Source organism: Xiphias gladius, chromosome 14 (genome assembly GCF_016859285.1).
Source record: "Xiphias gladius isolate SHS-SW01 ecotype Sanya breed wild chromosome 14, ASM1685928v1, whole genome shotgun sequence".
In the NCBI taxonomy this organism is placed as follows: Eukaryota; Metazoa; Chordata; class Actinopteri; order Istiophoriformes; family Xiphiidae; genus Xiphias; species Xiphias gladius.
Genome location: NC_053413.1, coordinates 16,847,289 through 16,867,389, shown reverse-complemented (window position 1 = coordinate 16,867,389; position 20,101 = coordinate 16,847,289). Strand labels below are relative to the sequence as shown.

The 20,101-nt window shown below is 38.8% G+C and overlaps 2 protein-coding genes across 6 annotated transcripts; one reads left to right on the top strand and one right to left on the bottom strand.

The window, feature by feature from the left end:
- Window positions 1–1,582: 1,582 nt before the first annotated feature.
- Window positions 1,583–5,375, bottom strand: rpe65a (retinoid isomerohydrolase RPE65 a). Of its 2 annotated transcripts, XM_040143417.1 has the most exons (14): window positions 5,299–5,375; window positions 4,800–4,882; window positions 4,563–4,713; window positions 4,127–4,234; window positions 3,711–3,852; window positions 3,463–3,610; window positions 3,242–3,323; window positions 3,023–3,155; window positions 2,765–2,904; window positions 2,536–2,665; window positions 2,339–2,453; window positions 2,110–2,204; window positions 1,905–2,016; window positions 1,583–1,813 (listed from the first exon to the last, which is right to left on the bottom strand). In XM_040143417.1, the coding sequence occupies exons 1-14, from the start codon at window positions 5,307–5,309 to the stop codon at window positions 1,668–1,670; spliced, it is 1,596 nt and encodes a 531-aa protein (XP_039999351.1). In that variant the 5' UTR covers window positions 5,310–5,375; the 3' UTR covers window positions 1,583–1,667. The 2 variants fall into 2 exon arrangements, with proteins under 2 accessions (XP_039999351.1, XP_039999350.1); XM_040143416.1 differs by lacking the exon at window positions 5,299–5,375 and having other exon boundaries at window positions 4,800–4,975.
- Window positions 5,376–7,742: 2,367 nt separating this feature from the next.
- LOC120798785 (serine/arginine-rich splicing factor 11-like) lies at window positions 7,743–18,375 on the top strand. Of its 4 annotated transcripts, none has more exons than XM_040143418.1 (12): window positions 7,743–8,083; window positions 9,441–9,574; window positions 13,098–13,213; window positions 14,696–14,776; window positions 14,892–14,929; window positions 15,065–15,198; window positions 15,394–15,472; window positions 15,563–15,682; window positions 15,771–15,860; window positions 15,979–16,062; window positions 17,434–17,599; window positions 17,726–18,375. In XM_040143418.1, exons 1-12 carry the CDS (start codon window positions 7,962–7,964, stop codon window positions 17,915–17,917), a joined length of 1,356 nt encoding a protein of 451 aa, XP_039999352.1. In that variant the 5' UTR covers window positions 7,743–7,961; the 3' UTR covers window positions 17,918–18,375. The 4 variants fall into 4 exon arrangements, with proteins under 4 accessions (XP_039999352.1, XP_039999355.1, XP_039999353.1 ...); XM_040143421.1 differs by lacking the exon at window positions 7,743–8,083 and adding an exon at window positions 12,726–12,850 and having other exon boundaries at window positions 9,462–9,574; XM_040143419.1 differs by lacking the exon at window positions 7,743–8,083 and adding an exon at window positions 11,033–12,850 and having other exon boundaries at window positions 9,476–9,574.
- Window positions 18,376–20,101: the final 1,726 nt, after the last annotated feature.

The following is a 20,101-nucleotide window of genomic DNA, read 5'->3' as shown; positions in this document are numbered from 1 at the left end:
AAACCTCTGTCCCCACTGAATTTCAGAGTGTGAGAAACTTCTCTTAAGGTGTGATAGTTAAAACTGAGATATCAAGTTTTCCATTGAGACTTTCCTTTGCTGTGTTTCTTAACCTAAGTTTATTATAAAAAATAATATTTCCTGTAATCTTGTTTTATTTCTTTCTTTTTTGAAGGCTGGAAATAAACAGAAAAAAAAACATATATTTGGTTTTGTTTAATTAAAGACCAGGCAGTCGTCCTCATTTTGCAAAAAGAAAAAAAAAAAAAATCTGCTGGGATCAGGTTATAAAATGGACTAAACGCACGCAGAGGGGCAGATATGCGACCCTATGGTTACTAAAATGAGAGATTACAGAATACATGATTGCAAAATATTTCTTTGAGCCTTTCATTAATTCAATCCTAAAACCTGGCAGTGGGGTAGAAAACGTGACTGCATAATCAGGGTTCTCCATTTGACTGATGTAGCAAGCGAGCCCAAGCCATATTAGTGATGTTTAAGGCTTTGTTTCCTTGGCTTGCATCAGCTGGGGACGAAACATATGAGATTGGAGTTATAATCACAAAAACAGAAGGTAAATCCTCGTCTGGCCCTGTTGACACGGGATGAGACCACTCGACCACTGGACGCCTTGTTTGTGTACATGAATCTTATGCGCAACGAACTGTGCTTTACATGGGGTCATGAAATTGGATACAAGGGCCACATATCCATGTTAATGCCCTTAAACAGAGTAATGGATTAAAACATGCCCTTTCTTTCTTTCTTTCTGTTCTCTCTGTTCTTTGTTTCTTCAAATTAAGCACTGACACGGTTAATTAGCTTTGCAGTGCTGCAGGATCTGCATGTTTTTTTTAGACTCAAGACAGCTTTTTAGTAACACAATAAGGACAGACTTAGAAAGGTCACTTGTTCAAAAGTAACCATAATAAGATTTTGTGTGGCAACATTAAATCTCTACAAGTATCTGAAGAATTTAGGCTGAAGGATTATTGGCACTGCTTGTATTTGCTGAAGTGTCAGTTGATACATCCAGAAAAATACTTGCTTGTTCTAAGAAAACACTGCAAATGATGAGAACGATGTCCAAAAAAAAACAACATCTTTTTGTCTGACTCAAACAGGGAGATCAGGGCACAGGGTCATCAGGCCTGGAGCTGAGAGGAATTCACTGTCTTGTTTAAAAGTATTTAATCCAGTAAATATTCACTTTCACACGGGGCTGGACCCGAGATGAAGGAAAGTATTACTAGACACAAACATGCCATGTGACAGATTAATACAAAACAGCAGAGTGTATTGATAATGATGAGTTTATTTCGCTGACCATGAAATGTTAGTATGGCACAGCATGTGAACAAATCCATTTCTTTTATTAAAGCAATACTGACACTTCAGGGATAGAGCTTCTAGTACATTGTAGTTGGGACATATCATCCAGGCTCAGGAAGGCCAAAAATTCACACAATAATATTTTCATTTTCTTTAACAACCTGTGTTACCTGCAAAGGAGGACATACAATAATTTCTCCTGAAAAAAAAAAAAAAAAAACTTTGTTTTTTCTGACACAATGACACAGATGGTCTTTATTTATCCTAACACTGAGTGGCAGTTGATAACCCTGTAATGGCTGACTACTGTTGATTTCCTGAGAAATGCATCATTAGGGTTTGTACATCCCATGAAAGGTGACAGGAATGCTGCACTCCACTTCTGCTCTGGCGACCTCAGACAGATCCTTGGCGTTGAGGATGAGGAGATATGCTGGTCTCTGGGAGCCGGGAGCGGCCACGATGGTCAACAGTACTCCTGTCGACACAGCACAAGATTATCATAAAAGTATTTCTATCGTAGAGGGCATAGAATTAAATATATTGTGTTTATATTGCCGCTGACGTACCATCATCCTCATCTACCCCATCAGGAGTCTGGACAAACAGGGGCTCTGAGGGGTAGGAGTCTGGTTCTTGCCATACCCAGGTCTCCTTGGTCTTTACGTTCAACTTGCAGATCTGCACACAAGGAAAAAAACAAGATCAGTTAATGAAACAGTTTGTTTTAAACACTCTGAATCACTTACGACTGAAGGCGTTTTGTTAACATACCCTGTCGGGTATGAAATGGTTGAGACCCAGGCCATAGGTGTATGTGTAATTCTTCCCTCCATACCTGCTGTAGTTGATCTGAGGGAACTCAAACGCTACAAAAAATAAAAAACAAAAACCAAAAAAACACATTAAAATGGTTAAATAATGTAGATATTTTCCTGTATCTATTAAAAATGAATGTGTCCACCATTACTGAGTAAATGAAGTTTGATGGTTGTGTTAGCACCTTGGCGAGGCCCGGAGAACAGCACCTCAGGCTCCAACCAGATCATCCCATCGGCGTGCATCACCGCTGTGGCTGTGGTGTACGGCAGGCTGATGAGGTTCTTCCCCTGCTCCTCCTACATCAAGTCCATGATTAGATGAGGACAAAAAAAACACAAAAGACTTCAAATCTGTAAGCGAGTAAGACAGGTGACTCACCTTGTGGACGTCCAGGGGAATAACATATCTGCGGACCTCCGGCTGGGGCGCCATCATGGCCGCCTTCTTCACCTCCTCCCAGTTTGCTCTCAGGTTGGCCAGCCAAAGGTAGTTGTAAACAAACTCGAATCTGCAAGAAAGAAAAAATAGTGAGCAACACAAGTGCACCAACATCAAACCTATTTGCAGATGATACATGAGAAGGCTTAGGTAAAAGTGAGTCGGTTACCCTTTCCAAGCGCACAGGTCAAAAACAATGAATCCTTGGTCCTCATAGGTGTTGATGTGATGAAACATGCCGACTGGTGCCCCTTTGAACTTATGGTCGATGTACTCGCCTGGGTTTTTCCTGGCAATGTGGAACAAGGTCTATAAAAAAAGCATATCAAAACAGATACCATGAGATTTTAGGAGGCAAGCCGGTGACAATTTGCAAGGTTAGCATATTTAAAGTCACTAAAGATATCAATCTACTCCAAGTTCTTACTCCTTGGCTCTCGTTGGACTCGAAGCAGTCCATGTAGTTGGAGCCTCGGATGCTCCAGGCACTCAGGAATTTCAGCAGGTTGATTTTCACTGGGGTCTCCACGAACACAAAATAGTTTTCTGACATGCCGAAGCTGAAATTTGACGAGGAGGGGACATGAGAACTTTCTGTGACGACATCGATAACGCGCCAAACGGATTACTGACAAAAATTACACACCTGTGCACATAGGAGGGCTTGAACCTCTCAGCACTGGGGAACTGCACCACCACCTTGGACTTCTCGATGGGGTCAGACTTATCTAAGAGAAAAAGCCGAGGTTGTGATATTTGAAACAAGTGTTGAGTTATTGTATACTTTAATTTCTATGACATTAATGCTAAATACACTGTGTATCTATTCCTGATACTTGTCTAAAGAAGGTGCAAACCGATGCCAACCTTTCTGTGTGGGTGGGGTCTTGACAATGTTGTAGGCCAGTGTTGCTCCTTTCCCCATGCAGTTTCCAATGTTATACACTGTACCATCACTCTCAATATGAGGGTGGGCTGTCACTCCATTAATGTTGACATAGTTGCACATATCAACCTGCACAGAAAATGAAAACATTTTACTGTGTTTTAATATGAAGAAATGTACAGTTGCGAAGTTTAGAATTAAGGGAAGATCAGTTATTGTGACGGTGTACCTTCTTCAGTGTCTCCAAGGTGTCAGTGTTTACTTTAGTGATGTAGTTGGTTTCTGTTACAGCATAAAAGTCCTCACCGACAGGGTAGACATTCACCAGGCAGTTGTCTGTGACCTCAACACCCTTGAAGTAAGAGAAAAACCTGCAAACAAACAAAAAAGAAAGAGATCCAACTCACAGAGTTCTTTTCCAAAGGTCATGTCATTAGTTGAAATGTAGGCCGGCACAAGTCAAAGTCTGGAGATTTTAGAAAGCAGACACAGCGAATTCAATGGTGTAAAGAAGAAAAGAACCCAGAGGAAAATATATCATATTGGATAAAGATTAGAATTGAATTTGAATTCTACTGTGATAAGCATCCAGATGACAGCGAGGATGAGGCTAAGAAACGTCTGTGCATCTGCATTGCAACCCACCTGGAGAAAATGTTTTTGCAGGGATCAGGATATGCAAATGTACCGAACTCAGTGATCACCACACGCTTCTCTGTGATGGCCCGCACATAAGCATCTGTTCTGACAAACCTAAGGCGGAGTCGAGATTGAAAAATTAAGAAGTGCACTCCAAAACACTGCATATAAACTTTCAAAAAAATGTTTTGTTGAAATTTATTGTTCAATATCCTGAAAGTTTGTATGAACACATGATGGATTGATGGTGATGATTACATATCTCAAGCATTTTTCAAGTCTCTGCAGATTGATTTTGATGATGCATAGAAACCAATGGCTGCTTGAAAGGCAAACCAAGCTCCGAGATCAAAAACATTGTTGGAAAATGATCAGCAGTATAGTAAATTATGGAGATGGGCTGAGAAATGACAAAGCAGTGGTATTGTCCCTAAAATCTTACTTTCGGAAGTAGGTGACTTGACCGTTCTTGAAGTCGAATTTGTGCATAAGGGCCTGGCCATCAAAGAGGTGATAGAAAGGTTCATCTCCAACCTCAAAAAGCCCAGGTCCCAAACGGAGAAGACTTCCCTTCAGAAATGAAGGAATCCTACCTGTAAAACACCAACATGATAGACATAAATGACAGATTGTTTCTGAAATCAGTTTGTCTATTTCTGTCTGAAAGATGCAAACAAACCTGTGACCGTTGCTGGAAGAGGCTCAGACAGCTCCTCACATGTCTCAAAAATCTTCCTGTAGCCACCAGCTGGGTGTTCGAATCTATCATCAGAGAGTAAGAACATCAACAAACACCGTGGCAAAGTAAATGGAACTTGATGAAGTTTACGGCAAGTTAAACGTTTGAGACTGTTGGTTTAAATCACTGAAAGCTGCATCAGGTCATCCAGTTCACGGTCTAAGAGTTCGGTGTGAGTTTTTAAATCCCTCAGGAGCTTCATCAACTGCAGACGTACTCACCACAAAGGGTCACACGGTCAAGTTGCAGACATGTCTATACAAGATCTAAATAACATCATAGGAATTTGCAAATGATGAAGTTTCACTTAAAAACAAAACATTTCATTGAGTATGCAAGTTTTCAAACGTCCCCACTTGTTACCCTTCGGTAATCAATATTTGATGAAAAAAAACAAACAAAAAACACTTGGAATAGCTGTAATTCATGAGAAACTCACCGGCTGACCATGTTTCCGTCTTGTTGTGGCAGCACACAAAAAAACTCTTAAGAAAACCTATGTTCACTTCTGAACTGGAAGTCTCTGATCTCCCAGTGGATTCGGGGTATTTATTCATCTGGTCCCCCTCACAATCACTGCAATCTCCCAGTGTAAACCTTTCTCCTGACCAATCATGTCGCACCGTGAACAAGAATCCCATTGTGCCAATATCCTCTGCTAGATGACTCAATGGCCACCCCTCTGAAACCGGATTTATCCCAGAGAAAATTGATTACAGAGACCCATGCTTGGCAAATGTGTTGCAACGGTGCATGTGATTGTTTCTTCAACTGTATCAATTGTTTGGATTTTGTGCTTTTGTGCTATTAAGATATAGTTATGCTGAGTCACACTAAGTGCAGTATATTTCAGAATTATGATGCCATGTGTATGGCTAAAAAAACAGCATCAAACAGGTCTTAAAAACAACAGAACTGGGTGTGGATTTAAGTTCAATAATTCCAAATTCACATTAATAGCCAGTACAAATTAACAGCCTTGGCTACATGTGTGTTAATTGCAAACTTTTAGATTCTTAGAGGAATGAATTTATAGAAAGAACTTTTGTGATTTAAGACTCCATTGACTAAAAAAAAAAAACTCTCAGTATTTCAGGACAATTCAACGGCCTCATTTAGATTAAATGATGATTTTATGAAATACTGATTAAAAAGTTTGAAAAATACTGTGAAACAATGACAACAGTGAACATTCACAGCTATTATTAGATGCTATTGTATAATGACTGTTACACACAATGCTGACTGGATGAAATGTGGCCAGTTGTTAACTTGCTTGTCTCAGTGCAACTATAATCCAGGTGTAGGGATTATGTTCGACGTAGCCTGAAGACAAACGTTGTATTGTTTCTCCTGGGAAAAAAAAAAAAAACCATCATTAGTAGAGAGAGTTTCACCAGACACAGTCCCTCAGCCGACACATGTGGACTGACTTTAGTCACCGATATTCAGCCTTTTAGTGACAACTGCATAATCCGATAGATTTTTTTCTCTCTTCTCTGAAACTAAACTGAAGGGTCAGTGGTCAAAGAGTGCTTGTTGAAGATGACAGAGGTGCAGTCCCTACTCAGTAACACCTCGGGTTATTTTTGCTGCCACAGGGGATCAAAACGTTGTGAAAGGGAACAACAATACAACAATAGTCATACAAAAACATGCAAACTTTGTACAAGCCAGGGGAGTCCATTAAATCCAATGAAGTCCATTTATTTTTAAAGTTCAAATTAAATTATATTCATTTAAAATGAGTCTTCTTATCTTTTTTGTTCTTCACACCTTTGATTAAGTTTCCAACTGCTTGAGTTCAGCAATAAAATGTTGAAAGCTGCATTTGGAGCCATTCCATTTCGATTTGGGGATGTGAAATTCACCAAGAATGATCAGCAACTGAATTGTGTAGGAAATGTTCACTTCCACAAGCTCACATCACATCAAATACATCAGTTCCAATTTTCCTCTTAATAAAATTTTGCATAGCGACCCAAAATAAATAGTAGTGAATAAAGTGAAGAAACAAAACAAAACATGCAAAAAACAAAAAAACAAATAAAAAAATTACAAGAATAATCTATATTTAGCCGAAATCTTTCCAACACTTCTTTTACCGGGTCAAACCTTGAAGAACACTTCTTTAACTTTATGACAGATGCAGTATTTATGTTGGAAACAGAAAACCTGTATATAGCTCTGTATATCACCCAGAATAGAGGACCAAAATAATTTTGCTGCAAGAAATGTAACATAGTTCAAAGCATTTCCGATGCGTCTGTTACTCTACGGTTTATTCAGAATATTAATATCTAAAATGAAAATATACCTAGAGCTGACAATGTCAGAAGTTTTCCAGTTCCTTTGCACAAGTTAATAAGAGTACGCAAGTGAGTAAAAGTACTAATACCACACTGTAAAAATACTACATTACAAGTAAAAGTTAACTTAAAGTATGTAAGTATAATCAGGAAAATGTCATTTAAGTATCAAAAGTGAAAAAACGTAGAGAAGAAAAATGGCCCCTGTGACTGTTTTACTATTACTGACTATTTTTATTATATTAAATCGTTAGATCATTCTTACTCGTGCATTGATGTGTACGCAACATGTTACTGCTGTAAGTGGCCAGGGTGAAGCCATCTAATGCAGGGCTGCGACTAACGAGGCTTCACCTTTCCACCAACACTCACTGTGCCTCTGTGGCCACATCTTTCATGTTTACATATGGAAAATGGCAGGGCGACCTCTGTTGGTTATTGATTGCCGGCCAAAACTCTTCCTACATAACGTTACACTTGCACGCAAGGCTACCATTACGCCGATCGATTAGATGAGGCCAAAACAAACCTGATAAACGGGGACGTTTTTATACATGTTTGAACGTTATTTTCACAACAGCAGTTACGCTCAACGCATGCGCACTCTGCTCGGGATTGACTGAATATGGCGGCGGAATGCTACAGCCTGTTGTTGTAGTTGAGAGCTAACACCTAGTCAGCTAGCTAATTACCTCTAGATAAGCCGATTTAATAGCCAACAGATAACCGCTACTGTGATTAAAGTCTAGTGGTTAACATTAGTGTTGTTGTTTAAGCGGTTTTAGGCGAGAAAATGAACTACACCACGAAGGTAGTCCAGGTGACGAACGTGTCGCCGAGCACAACGTCGGAGCAGATGAGGACGCTGTTCGGTTTTCTGGGAACCATCGAAGAGCTGAAGTTATTCCCACCGGAGTGAGTTGACTGGCGGCTGATTTATTAATTTTCTGATGATGGAAATGAAGTCACACGTTAGCTGGGTGGGTTGACAAACATTTAAGGTGCCCGGTGGGACGGGGACGGGGACGTAGGCCCTTACTAACCAGACCTGTGGCTAACAGCAGCCTAACGTACCTGGCGTACACTTGACTAAGTTACTGTACATTCAAACCCATTGTAATCTGAATTTATTATGTTTCACACTCGAACATAGTCGTTTCTTTAAATTATTCTGCAAATGTAGCTTGTGAAAGGTCATGAAAGGTCAGTGGAAATATTGGAGGCTTAAATGGGGGCAAACGAATATATAATTTCTTATGTTTACTAGGAATGTAATTATGGTTAAGTTATTTTGGTTTTTACATTAGGGAATTTATACGTTAGAGTATGGAAATGCAGTAAAAAGATGAAAAATAAAAATAGTTATGTTCAAACTTAAAATCTCTTCATGAGATGTCAGGGTTAGACGAAAGTAAGTGTATCTTAATTTTGCCGTACAATGTCAGAATTTTTGTCTTAGCATCTCATCATTTTCACATACTATAATGATTTTATCTTGGTACAAGACTAAAGATTGTTTCCATTTTTGATTAATGTCTTGATTAGGTGTTGAGAAATAGTGCCGAAGTTTCTAAAAACCCAGGGTGGCGTCTTCTGCTTGCTTATTTTGTCTGACCAGTAGTCAAAAACCCAAAGACATGAAAAGAGAGAAGCAGCAAATCTTGACATTTTACAAGTAGGAACCCGGGAATATTGATTTGCTGAGTGTCACATTCAATGTAGATTACATTTGTGCAGATACACTGATCGATTTTGACTTCCAATCCTTCCAATCCTATCAGTTGACTTACTGCATTACACCTTTTACTGAGTATCTCATAATTTTGATTTATTACCCAAGAGTTTTATTTCATAGGCAAACCATGAAATGAAACTGTCGAGTAGGAAGTCAAAATTATGAGATACTCAAAGTAAATGTTTTCACAGCTTGTAAAATCAAAAAATGAAATGCCAGCTAACAGCATTGATCCTGGCCCTGATATTTATGTGGACAATTTGGAGCAAGGGTGCTGTAGAGATTGGACATTTTACTCTCTGGCTCAAACCCTGCCTTATGTCCACGTTAAATATTTGTTATCATCATGGCAGCCCTGTGCGTTGATATCCTCATTTGGAGGACACACTGAATGTATTTTAACATTTCACACACAAACAATATGGGTATGATTGGACCACATTATGCTGTCAAAATCAGGACAGAAATCATGCATTGTTTAGATGATTGTTTGCAAGTTTGTGTTATTTCATATAATATTTTTTACAACCTCAACAGTGACTCTCCGATGCCAGTGACGTCACGGGTGTGCTTTGTGAAGTTCCAGGAGCCAGAGTCTGTTGGAGTGTCTCAGCATCTGACTAACACCGTGTTTGTGGACAGAGCCTTGATCGTGGTCCCGTTTGCTGAAGGTTTGTCTCAGAATTATTCCCATGTATGAATGGTCCTTGTTGATTGAATGGCATGACTCCTGAACAGAGACAATATAAAAGAGTAAAAATGATTCCATCTGTCCCATTTGGCATTCTGGTAATGCCATTCCCTCCCATTGTCTATATAAATGTTTAAAGCAGACCTCTATTGTCAGGTTTTTGGTATGCTATGGTAGCACGTGCCATATCTGTTTTATCACCACAATACAATACAATTCTCTTGATAAACTGGAATTAATCTTTGGTAACCTTCATATCAAGCTTTGCGTCTCTCATTAAAATGGTTCGCTCTGTATCAACATTTACGTTATCCGGTAATCACCGGATTTTGACCGGGAAAATCTTCTGAAGTCCGGAAAATTTTAATTCTCTCTCTTCATAATGTCCGGTTAAAATAAGTCCCTCTAAGCACCCTTTGAATTAAAATAAGTTAAAATTAAATTTCCACATGTCCTTCGATTTAAAATAATGAATCTTCATCTTTTAAGAATGTCTAGGCTATAGGCTTACCTACATGCGGAACAAAACAACTGTTGCATTTGTTTCATTCACACTAATTAAGTGGGCACATGTAACAACAAACGGTAACAAGCGAGAGAGATCAGACATGGCCAAACAAGCAAACCTTAAAAAGTATTTTCTGAAACCAAGCAGGTCTAATGACTGTGTCGATGATGAATTTGAAAGAGTTTTTAATTTATTTTATTTTAAATGCCAATGGTGAACAGAAATTATTTGATTTCAAGTCGGCATTAGCACACAATAATTAAAATGTTATGAACCAGACAGGTCTAGATGTATTTTTTGGTTTATTTTGCAAATAGTTTTTATTCTGTTTTTGTTTTATCTGAGAATATGTAGGCCTAAAGCTGATGGAAATTCTTTGTGTTTACGTGTTACAACGTAGGAGGTAATATTTATTTATTTATTGCATTATGCTTGCGAGTCCAGTGACAGGACTTATTTAATTTGAAATAGCCTAATTTTCTATAAAAAATATCATAAATCTAGATGCCATGATGATGTCATTCTTTATATAGCCTGCCTATTAATTGTTTTTAAGCTCAATAACAAATAAGGATAATATTTGACCGGAATTTCTCCCATTAGTCCGGGACATTGAAATCTTTCAGGACACACTGACCAGCACCAACTTTTTCTAACGGAAACGCTGCTCTCTATGTAGAAAGCGCAGTGTACCAACATCCGCTATACAGACTAGGAGTTAAACATTCGCAAGCTGTGGGCGCCGCGGACACCTCAAAGTTCAGAAGCGAAGTTGTTTAAACTCTGAACCATATGCATTTTATTTTCTCTCCCATATTAGACTATCCTCTGTTAAACTTCTCTCTGTGATTTGTGTGTGTGTGTGTGTATGTATGTATGTGTGTGTGTGTGTGTGTGTGCGCGTGCGTGTGTGTGATTTTTGTAGTGAAGAAGGCAAAAGCAGGCCCCTCGTTGATGGCTGAAAGTGGTCCTCTGCCTGCCAACAGGGGATTGTAGACATTTGCAAAGGCCAGCAAGCATTCAAGCCCCACCCCTCTCTTTTTGTGTCCTCTATTCTTTCTCTGCCCTCTCTTTCTCTTTCCTTCTGTCTAATTTTATCTTTTCTAGGTGGTGTAGTTTAGAGTATAAAGGTCAGAAATCAAGGACATAGCCTGAAACAGTGCTTACCCTGCACTATTTTTCAACACTTTGGAACGCTGCTTATCAATTAATTTTATGGCTAAAGCTTTGTTCCTTAAAAGAAAAGGCTGGCAATATTCTTCATCTTTTGATGTCAACAAATCCTATGAAGAGACAAAAAGACCACTGTCCAAAAACGCATATTAAAAAGCACATCTTGTCCCACAAACATGTCTCCCCCCTGCACGGGGGGACATGTTTGTTCAATTCAGTGAACGCTGGCACTGCAGTTTATTTTGAGTCAGTGCCACAGGCACCATTCTGCTGGTGTAAATACTTGCTAGTGCACCAAATGTGTATTAATCTGCCACTGAAAATAATCAAACAAGTGCTGCTGTTGAAAACTACAGTACCTGGTTGTTTTAGGAAATAATTTAGCTTTTTATAAAAATTAAATAGTATATTTATGACCTGTTTTTGAAGATTTCAGTGGTAATAATGGGGATTGTAGCTGAGAGCCGCACACAGGGTATAGAAATTAGAAAGTATTGACAGACGGATAAGGACATAGTTGATTTTGGTCTTTTCGTGGGATTTATTGACAATAACATAAAAAACAGAGTATATCCAGCTTCCTCCATTGTAAAAATGTTTAAATTTACTACTGAAATTTAAAAAAAAAAAACAACAACTTAACAACGTTTGGGTCTGGTGGCGATACAAGAGGACTGTGTGTTGTTAATCAGTTGTTCAAAAACCACAATGCCCAGGTAGCTGACACTGCACAGACATACTTTGAAAATTTACATTATCTCAGCGAAATGAGCGAATTTTGGACTTAAAAAGGAGAACACTAGTCAAAGATGATTGTCTGATATACTGATGTAACAGTTTGCCTCCATCTCGTCATAAGTTGTCTAAGATACCCACCCGCCATAACACGATGTTGGTACAATATTCTCTTTAACAGTGGTCTTCTTTTGTTGTTGTGTTTTACAGTTCTTTTTCCTGGCTCAGCCAGTCCTGTATACCAGGCCCAGCTGAAAATACCATCCAACAGTTTTGTCTCCTGCAGCAATTTCTCGATCCAGTGTGCTTCTTTTGTTTAAATGTTGTCATTATTGTGTGTCCGTTTTTATGTGAGAGTAAGAGTTGTTTTTGGGGTGGATTTACTGTGAGATGATTATGAGGTCTTTATTTGTTCATTTTGGGCCATTTTGAAATAAAATCAGAGGCATTTTGCAAAAAAAAAAGATGATAAAATGATCATCCTTGGTCCACGTTTGGTTAATTGATGCAGTGACAGGTAAGGATACTAGAATAATGATGTACAAAAGGCACGCTACCTACCCTTAATTCTGTTATTGCCATTTAGTGTATAAACCACTTAATCCTCTGAAATGTGTTTTGGTAAGTAGACACTGATAGCTTGTATAGTGTTCTTGCCAAATCCCTAAATTTCTCTTTGTTGTGTGTATCTCGATTTTTCTCTGTGTGCTTTTAGTAGCGAAGCCGCCAACGTGAGTCGCTTGTTTCAGTAAACGTCTAAATGAAAATTGAGGGCACACCCAACTGGAGAAGCAGCTGTGCTTGCTAACGTTTGGTTCATGACTTAAAAAACACGTTCAGGTGATATATTCTTGGCAGTGTTCATTGGAGTAGTGTGATTTATTCCAGCAATAGTTATGTCACTGCAATGATTTTGTTGAATTAAGGGAACTCTTCTCTGATCTGTAAGGTAACCTTTTTGTTGAATCTAATTTGAAGAAATGCAGTGTGAAGACTTTCTTTCTTTGTCTTTTCCAAAATGTCTCTCTTTAGTTGCTGTGCGTGAAGATGTTGTCCGCTCCTAATGCCTGATTTTGTTTTCCTGTAGGATCTATTCCAGATGAGGCTAAAGCTTTGTCACTGTTGGCGCCAGCAAATGCTGTTGCAGGAATTCTGCCAGGGGGAGGACTTCTTCCAACACCCAACCCCATCCCCAATCCATCTGTAAGACTTCATACTCGCTGTCTGGTGCAAATTCTCTGACCATTGGAAAATTGTGTGTGTAGAGCTGCAGTAATTAGTAGATTAATTGATTAGTTGATAAACAGAAAAATAATAGGCAACTATTTTGTTGATCTATTTTATGTAATTTTTTTCAAGCAAAAATGCCAAGTATTCTCTAGTTCCAGCTTTTCAACTGTGAAGATTTGCTGCTTGTCTTTCTGTGATTCCCAACCTGGATGTATCATGGAATCGGTTAAGAAGAAAACAAAGAAAGTTCTTTGACAAATTTGAATTATTATCTCCAATCTTTTCCTTTTTTGTGAAAAACTGGCATAGTTTTACCTCTTTGGTCCACAAAAATGTATTCAATTACACTATGACAAGTTCAGAGGTCAAAATTTCTAACTTGCTGACCTCTGACACCAGCGATGAGGGACCAAAAGTAGACACAGCTTCACTTTAAAGCCTAAAAGTTTGGAAAATACCTTTATATGATAGTTAACTGAAAATCCTAAGGTCCTTAGAGTGCTGGTTGGACAAAACAGTGGCATAATCTTGGGCTACACGAAATTGTCACAGGCATTTCAAAAAGCATTTCGTGACATTTTATAGGCCAAAAGATTAATTGAGAAAATAAACTTTAGATTAATCGATAATGAAAACAACTGTATCAAACATTGCATGGCCTCACAGAAATAGCTGAAGTTTAAATGTGTGTTTTTCACACTGCATAAAATTTGAAAATCTGATTACATCGCAGTAGTGTTCCCTGCATTTTACCAGAAAATTATGCCCCAGATGTGTAAAATATTCTTGTTTTTTTGTTCTGCTGACCAAGACGACTTTTGTTGGCATATAGGAGCAGGGTGTTTTGTAACATCAAAACATGACCCATAGATCATCAGATAAAGATTATTTTAGTTGACGAAACCGTTTCTCCTCAAAGGCCATTTGGGCGCAGTTCTGTAGCTTCCGTCATATCACATGATCTTCATCCATAGATGAAAGATGTTCACATTTCCATTCCTGTGAGTCCTTAAAAGTTTCTCATTCATGTTGAGATTCAAGGTGGATTGTTCACCTTGCTAATAACCCTGGACAAAAACAAACTCATATCAAGGTAATTTTGCGGTGTAATTTTAGTTTCCTCTTTTTAAAAGCAAGAAAAAGGAATATTTCAATAGGTGAGTGAAAATGAAGGTCAGCAGTTTGAAAAGAGTGCTCATGTTTCAGTTTTCACATTTGAAAATTGTCACTCGTCATATGTAGATAATACGGTCTTTTGTGCGATGATGAGTTTGAACTGGAACAATGATCCATGGCCACGTGTCAGTATCAGTATCATTTCCACATTTTAACACCAGTATGAATACATGAACAGACGTAAGATGTCAAGATCTGAACATTAAGCTTGCAAAACAAAAACGCCTTTACATGTTTGTATGTGGGTTTTTTTTGTTTTTGTTTTTTTTTAAACTCCAGATTGGAGGGAACCCTTTTGGTGCTCCGAACATGGATGCAATGACTGCATTTGGCTTCCCAGGACCCAATATGAATCCCCAGGTGAGAGGTCGTCTTGAACGACAATGATAAATTATTTTCCAAAATCTGCATAGCCTAATACGGAATATATTTGATAATACAAACCCCTACTCATTTTCGCACTGTCTCTTCACAGGCTGCTGATCAGCTGTTAAAGTTCATGACGGATCCAAAGTACGTTTGTATAAAGAAGCTCCTTTGTTGTCCTTAAACGGTGCCTGAAAGCAGTTTTAAATCAAAAAGTAAAGAAACGTGTATTGGTGTGTTTGTAGTAATGATGAGTCAACTAATGAATATTCCTTTGTTTAGACTGAATCCCCTGGCTGCAGGCTTAAACCTGAACCCAGGCCTGAAGGCTGACGCATCCAATAAAGAAATCGAAGAGGCCATGAAGAGAGTCAGAGAGGCTCAGTCGCTCATTTCTGCTGCTATTGAACCTGGAAGTGAGTGGACAAAAAGTTGGGAGGACTTTCTTGCTAGGATGTTGACTTTGCATTCCAAACTGTCTGTTTTGTCTGTATTGCAGTGTTAAGCAGTCAAAATTAAGATTACTGTATTTTTCTACCTTTTTCTCATGTTGAATGTGTCATATTGCACGTTTAAAATCCTAAACAGTGTCTGGTTTTACTGTCCTGCAGATAAAGAGAGCAAAAAGAAGCACTCTCGGTCCCGGTCCCGGTCCAGAAGGAGGTGGTCAAGATCCCGTTCAAGACACAGGTGAAATCTTCTGTTCATGATGTGAACAGTTGAGAAAGAGACACTTTGTCAGTATACAAAAAAGTAAAAATGGTTTGAATGTGTCTGCAGGCGAACCAGAAGCAGATCAAGGCGACGATCAGGCTCGAGAAGCAGGCGGCGCTCCAAAAGCCCACGCAGGAGACACACCCACTCCAGAGACCGAAGCAGGCGATCAGGAAGCAGATCCAGGTGGATTAACTGTGTGAAAGCTCAACCTTGAGCTTCTGCTAAGATTAATGGCCTGTGTGAAATCTTAAAACATTTAATTTATTTACAGAGATAGAAAGAAAGATGACTCTGGGAGAAGAAGATCCAAAACACCACCCAAAAGCTACAGCACAGCCAGGAGGTCACGCAGTATGAGCCGGTGAGTACAGCCTGGGTCTTCATGTGTTCCTGCCGAATGTAGTTAACCAGCTACCCAGTTCTGTTTCCACGCCGGGATACCGTGTTAACCTCAGTTTTCGTGTTTTTCTGCCACACAGGAGACGCAGGAGAAGTCGCAGCAGCAGCCGATCTCCTAAAAAGTCCCCTAAAAGGAGAAGCTCCAGGTCTCCATCTCCTCGAAGGTTGGTGTGTTGATGTGAAATATTTGTGGCTTATACAAGCAGTTAATCACATTATGCTTATTTTTAAGATCCCGATGAAGTTTTTATTTTTAATGACGATAATGGGTGCTTTCACACCTATCATGGATGGCTTGGTTAAAACAAACTGTAGTGCATTTGTCTGTTTGTGTTGACACTGACTTTTTACAAATGAACCTAGAGGAGTAAACATGAAGTCATACAGACCGATAGATAACTCACTGATTGGACTCTTTCGGTGACGTCATCCTGCATCATCAGCTTATCATCAGGATCCCTCGGGGAAAATCAAATTCGGTGACTGACAGCAGGTCAGTCCGCACTTCAATGCTTCTGTTCTCGCGTGGCACAAAGAGGAGCTCACAGACAAATAACTGATTATAAGCTTTATTAGTATTATTAAGCTGAAAATCGATCGCATGTTATGAATAATGACAAACGGGCAGATACAGGATGAAAGGGACGTGTTGCAGCAATATACTGAGCGTTTTATTGTGGGATCACTGTCAGTTCATTAAGTCCATTGGAAAAAAACACAGAAGATACAAATACAGATGGCAGTTTTAACTGCTTTTGACTGATTAATTGAACAGGGTAGAATCCCTGTGCTCACATGCTGACATGCTCATACGTGTCACCATGGTTACCACATGATTTAAATACATGGCTTATACAAATCGATTATAAGATTGGTTCATGATCAGCAGATGGATTTATTAGTAGTTTAGCTTTTGAATTCATGCTAAAACCACAAACCTGCTCTCAAAAATTTCTGTTTGGTCCGTTCGCTTTCAGACTACAAACAAACTGCACCAGAGTCCACGTGGAAGTGGACAGAGACCCTCTTTTCAGACAGTCTCTGTCAGGTTGTATGGACTGACAGCTTTCTCACCAGTCCAAACGAGCCATATGAACTGTGCAGATGCACCAGATTTCTTTTTAATGGAACAAACAGGTTAGGTGTGAAAACACTCACGCTCTTAGGCCAAACGGACTCTGGTAGGGTGGTGTGAATACAAAGTGCACCAACGGCAGGATTTGTCATAATAAATATTTTTCTTTTAACATGAATTCAAAAACTAAGCACCTATTAAAACCATCCTGTGTGAAAAAAGCAATCTCGGTAAAACGGTCATGGTAAAACATGGACATCAGATCAAGAGCGCAATCAGTAATTTCAATTAATTTCAGTCAGTTCAGTCTGTCCAAATGACTTCATGCTTGCTTAGAACTAAAAGGCAACTATGTCATATTTTCTGAAGCAGAGGTGCTAAAGGAACCAAAACATCCCTTGCATGGGTACAGCCTGGGCATTTTTTGAAACCTCTGACTTTTCCTCACCTCCCTCTACAGACACAAGAAGGAGAAGAAGAGGGATAAGGAAAGGGACAGGGACCGCAGGAGTGATAAAGAGCGTAGTCGTGAGGAACGTGAACACTCCACCAGCAAGAAAAAGAAAAGTAAAGACAAAGAAAGAGAGCGGGAGAGGAAGTCGGATGGCGAGAAAGGAGATGTTAAGGTTGGTTATAATATATTTGAGACACAGTCTTCAGTCTAACACATCGTGAGCATTGCTGTTCTGATGTAAATCAGACCGGAGGTGTTAATACTTTAAAATGTCACATTCATTGGTTTCCTTTCATAGATCACCAGGGATTACGACGAAGAAGAGCAGGGCTATGACAGCGAGAAGGAGAGGGAGGACAGGAAGGATTCAGACGACTCTGCTTTTTCTCCACAGTCAGTAGAAGGTAACGGCACAGCACGACCCATGAAGAAGGCCAAAGTTAACGGTGCTGACGATCACCATGAAGAGGACATGGATGTCAGCGACTGAGTGGTCCATCCTGCCTTTTCCCACATAATCCCTCCACTATTGTTGTCAGCGTGTTGCAAAACAACATTTTTTTCCCCCACTGGGGTACATCTAAAATGTGAAGTGTGTTTGAAATGTATTGATTTTTCACAAAGAAATGTACAATGTTGGACTGTTAGTCTTTTTTGTCCAATGACGTCGTTCTCTTGCTTTGTCACATCGCTTTAAAGTAGACATGCTTTTTGCCTCTAAAAATGTAATCAGTTAAAACTGGAAGTAGACTTGCTTTGCTTTCTTGAGCTTGTGTTGTGAGATTTTGTCACTTCTCCTATACTGTATCTTTATATTTTTGTTTATTGTTGTGGTGTGATGCTCAGGCCTATTTCTGCATCTTTTTGGAGACAGTTACATTTGCTTCTTGTGATTTGAATGTGTTGTTTTATCAAGGATTTCTTTTATAATAAAGCCTTTTTGGAGAACCAAAACTTTGAATTCATCATTTCAAAGTCTAAATCCCGTTTATGCATAAAATAACCAATCGTGAGTGTGTGTTTTTGGCTGATCCAGCAAAATAAATACCTGATAACTAAAGGTGCAAACATCACATTGATGCAAAAAAAAAAAAAAAAATCCCAATATATCCATGAAGCACATATTACAGCATATTTGACTTCATATCACGATATTGATATATCACGAGATAATACATTTTCTAGAAAAACAAATTGTTAATAGATACAATGAGCAGACAGAGCATGTTTTTGACAAACCTTGCCCAAGTTTGCGCCTCTCATGTCTTATTATATTGAGCATTTGATTTTCCTGAAAATCTAGTGATCTTTGAAAATCCCAGAGGGTTCTGTCGGCATTTCTAGAGGAACCATTTTGATGAAAAAATATTCTCTCCATTGCACCAAGTCTTGTCAACTCATTTCCCAAGCTGCACCTCTTTTCATGCAGCGGACACAATATATATTTCTGAATTGTATTGCATCATACAAAGAGTCTGATATTTAACCTACACTCATCGAATTGAATAGGGCGAACAGAATAATGGGAACAGCTGTCAACATAACACAGTACAGTTCAACAGCAATAAATTGCAGCCTCCAAAATGATCATACAGTTGAATCAGCACCTTTTTTACAGTCTGAACAAAAACTGAACATTAAACCTTCATGAAGAGAGGATTTATTGCAAGACTTTTGTATTAGACTGAATTAATCTTAGCTAGGCGTACATAATTAACTGACAACGTAGTGTGTATATATATAAATGTATATTCTTTCATTCAAATGGTTTCGAGAGTCTTTGAGGATTCTGGAAATACCTTCAGGACATTGATAAGTTTTGTTAAATGAACCTCTGGGTTTTTTAAAGATCACTGGGTAATTAATTTTAGGAAAATCGGACGCTTAGCTCTGTGATGCGAGTGTAATGGCTGCACGCAAGAGGCACACTGGTGCTATTACTGACCTAGCAAATTAAAAATATGACAAATCAAAGTATTAAATGGCTTAAACAATATGAAAAAGAGGTGAGGTGACGGCTGATGAATTTATGTCGTCATATTATTCATCCTTATTTGGAAACCTCATTTAGAATCGTGTCTTTTTATTATACTTGCACAAAGTCAGTTGAAACATGATGCTGGTGCTTTATTTAAAGGGATGTGAAGTAGGTATGGTTGCAGTACATATTAGCTGAAGCCAGAGAAAACTCAATGGATCAGATTATTTCCCATCTGGGCAGTTTTGGGATATCCAGCAATATCAACTTCACAGCTTAGTTTACTCTCCGTGGATTTAGAAAAAATAAATAGATAAATAAAAGGAAAATTCTGTGCAGACTACCATCAAGGAGAGATTTTATAAGCACTAAAAGGTATTTCAAAGTGTTAGTGTTACAATTTTCAGTTTTTCAGTCCTTAATCTAAATACCAACAAGTCTGCAGGTAATATAACAATCGTTCAGAGAATATAGTTTAAAGATGCATGTGATCCAGTCGGCCAACACAGCCATAGCATGCCTTAAATACACTTAATATCAGTGCAGTATTAAACTAAGAACAGTTTACCTGATATCCCATCTGGGTTCTCTCACAGACAAACGTACATTTAACGACCCTTGATACAGTACAATTATTCACTCACACTGAGCACAGAATTCATACTATCACAACAAACATGGAGACAGCCGAGAGGT

Excerpts from the sequence above, each read along its gene's own strand:
- rpe65a (XM_040143416.1), bottom strand. The coding sequence starts at position 4,905 with ATGTTCTTACTCTCTGATGATAGATTCGAACACCCAGCTGGTGGCTAC. Across the intron at positions 2,017-2,109 it reads ACCATTTCATACCCGACAGG|ATCTGCAAGTTGAACGTAAA; the intron begins GTATGTTAACAA and ends CCTTGTGTGCAG. Across the intron at positions 1,814-1,904 it reads TGGGGTAGATGAGGATGATG|GAGTACTGTTGACCATCGTG; the intron begins GTACGTCAGCGG and ends CTGTGTCGACAG.
- LOC120798785 (XM_040143418.1), top strand. The coding sequence starts at position 7,962 with ATGAACTACACCACGAAGGTAGTCCAGGTGACGAACGTGTCGCCGAGC. Across the intron at positions 9,575-13,097 it reads CGTGGTCCCGTTTGCTGAAG|GATCTATTCCAGATGAGGCT; the intron begins GTTTGTCTCAGA and ends GTTTTCCTGTAG. Across the intron at positions 16,063-17,433 it reads AGGTCTCCATCTCCTCGAAG|ACACAAGAAGGAGAAGAAGA; the intron begins GTTGGTGTGTTG and ends CTCCCTCTACAG.